The sequence below is a fragment of the Echinops telfairi genome, unplaced genomic scaffold (assembly GCF_000313985.2).
Source record: "Echinops telfairi isolate 266 unplaced genomic scaffold, ASM31398v2 ScPeMD7_3533;HRSCAF=4204_0, whole genome shotgun sequence".
NCBI classification, from domain to species: domain Eukaryota; kingdom Metazoa; phylum Chordata; class Mammalia; order Afrosoricida; family Tenrecidae; genus Echinops; species Echinops telfairi.
Genome location: NW_022107431.1, coordinates 77,113,614 through 77,114,593, shown reverse-complemented (window position 1 = coordinate 77,114,593; position 980 = coordinate 77,113,614). Strand labels below are relative to the sequence as shown.

The following is a 980-nucleotide window of genomic DNA, read 5'->3' as shown; positions in this document are numbered from 1 at the left end:
TGAATACAAACGACCACTGGGGACCATGTCAGATCTTCCTTGAGGGGCATGGACACTACGTGATTACTGACTCCCAATCTGGGTGTTTTTATGGCAGAATGCTCCTTACGCTCAAGTTTTCAAATACTGCTAAAACAGAAGTATCTGAAATGCAGTTGCCTAATTCCTATGCTGTGGAACTCTACACTATCTGTCAAAGATTATTCTTCGGCTTTGACAACATAGTAAATGTTATCAAAGATGTTTAACAAGCTCTATATTAAATTTGTGAAATTGTGTGTGTGTGTGTGTGTGTGTGTGTATAACTGAACTGCTTTATGGACATATAATTGACATACCATATAATTCAGTGGCTTAAATATATCAAAGAGTTGTGCAGTTATCACCACAATCAATGTTAGAACATTTTCTTAATTTGTATAACCATTATTATTAGGTTCCAGTAGATAATCCAAAAATAAAAAGCATTCATATCTTGTTAAAGACATTTACGAGTCTCTTTTAGTGAAGCCTGCTGGTACAATGATTAAAGTGCTCAGCTAGTAACCAAGAGGTTGGCAGTTTGAGCCTCCCACTCACGCCTTGGCAGAAAGATGTGGCAGTTTGCTGCCATGAAGATTCATGGACTTGGAAATTCTAGGAGGGCAGTTCTACTCTGCCCTATAGGGTTGCTATGAGTCGGAATGGACTACATGGGAGTGGAGTATCTCTTTTATCATGGGGTAATTTCTCTGCAGCAAAAGTATATGAGCCTGAATTGCTGTCAGTACTGGAATTTGATGCTTATAGGAGATGCCTTTTAAAATATAAGGCAGAAAAATGGTGGCACATGATAAAATTAAATTTAATAAAGATTAACTATTACTGGGATATAATCACATGTCAGATATCATGGTAAGACTTCTAAAGATCACATGAAGAAAATAAATTCATGTTTTAGCCAAAAAAAAAAAAGTGCTTTGTTTTTTAAATTTGAAAGG

At 36.1% G+C, this 980-nt stretch overlaps 1 protein-coding gene across 1 annotated transcript in view; it reads left to right on the top strand.

Annotated features, from left to right (window-relative positions):
* USP45 (ubiquitin specific peptidase 45) overlaps nt 1–980 on the top strand; it is a 73,277-nt gene that overhangs the window by 64,856 nt on the left and 7,441 nt on the right. Inside the window, exon 15 of the mRNA XM_030886735.2 lies at nt 98–224. Coding sequence (XP_030742595.2) covers nt 98–224 — 127 coding nt within the window. The remainder of the gene's footprint in view (nt 1–97; nt 225–980) is intronic.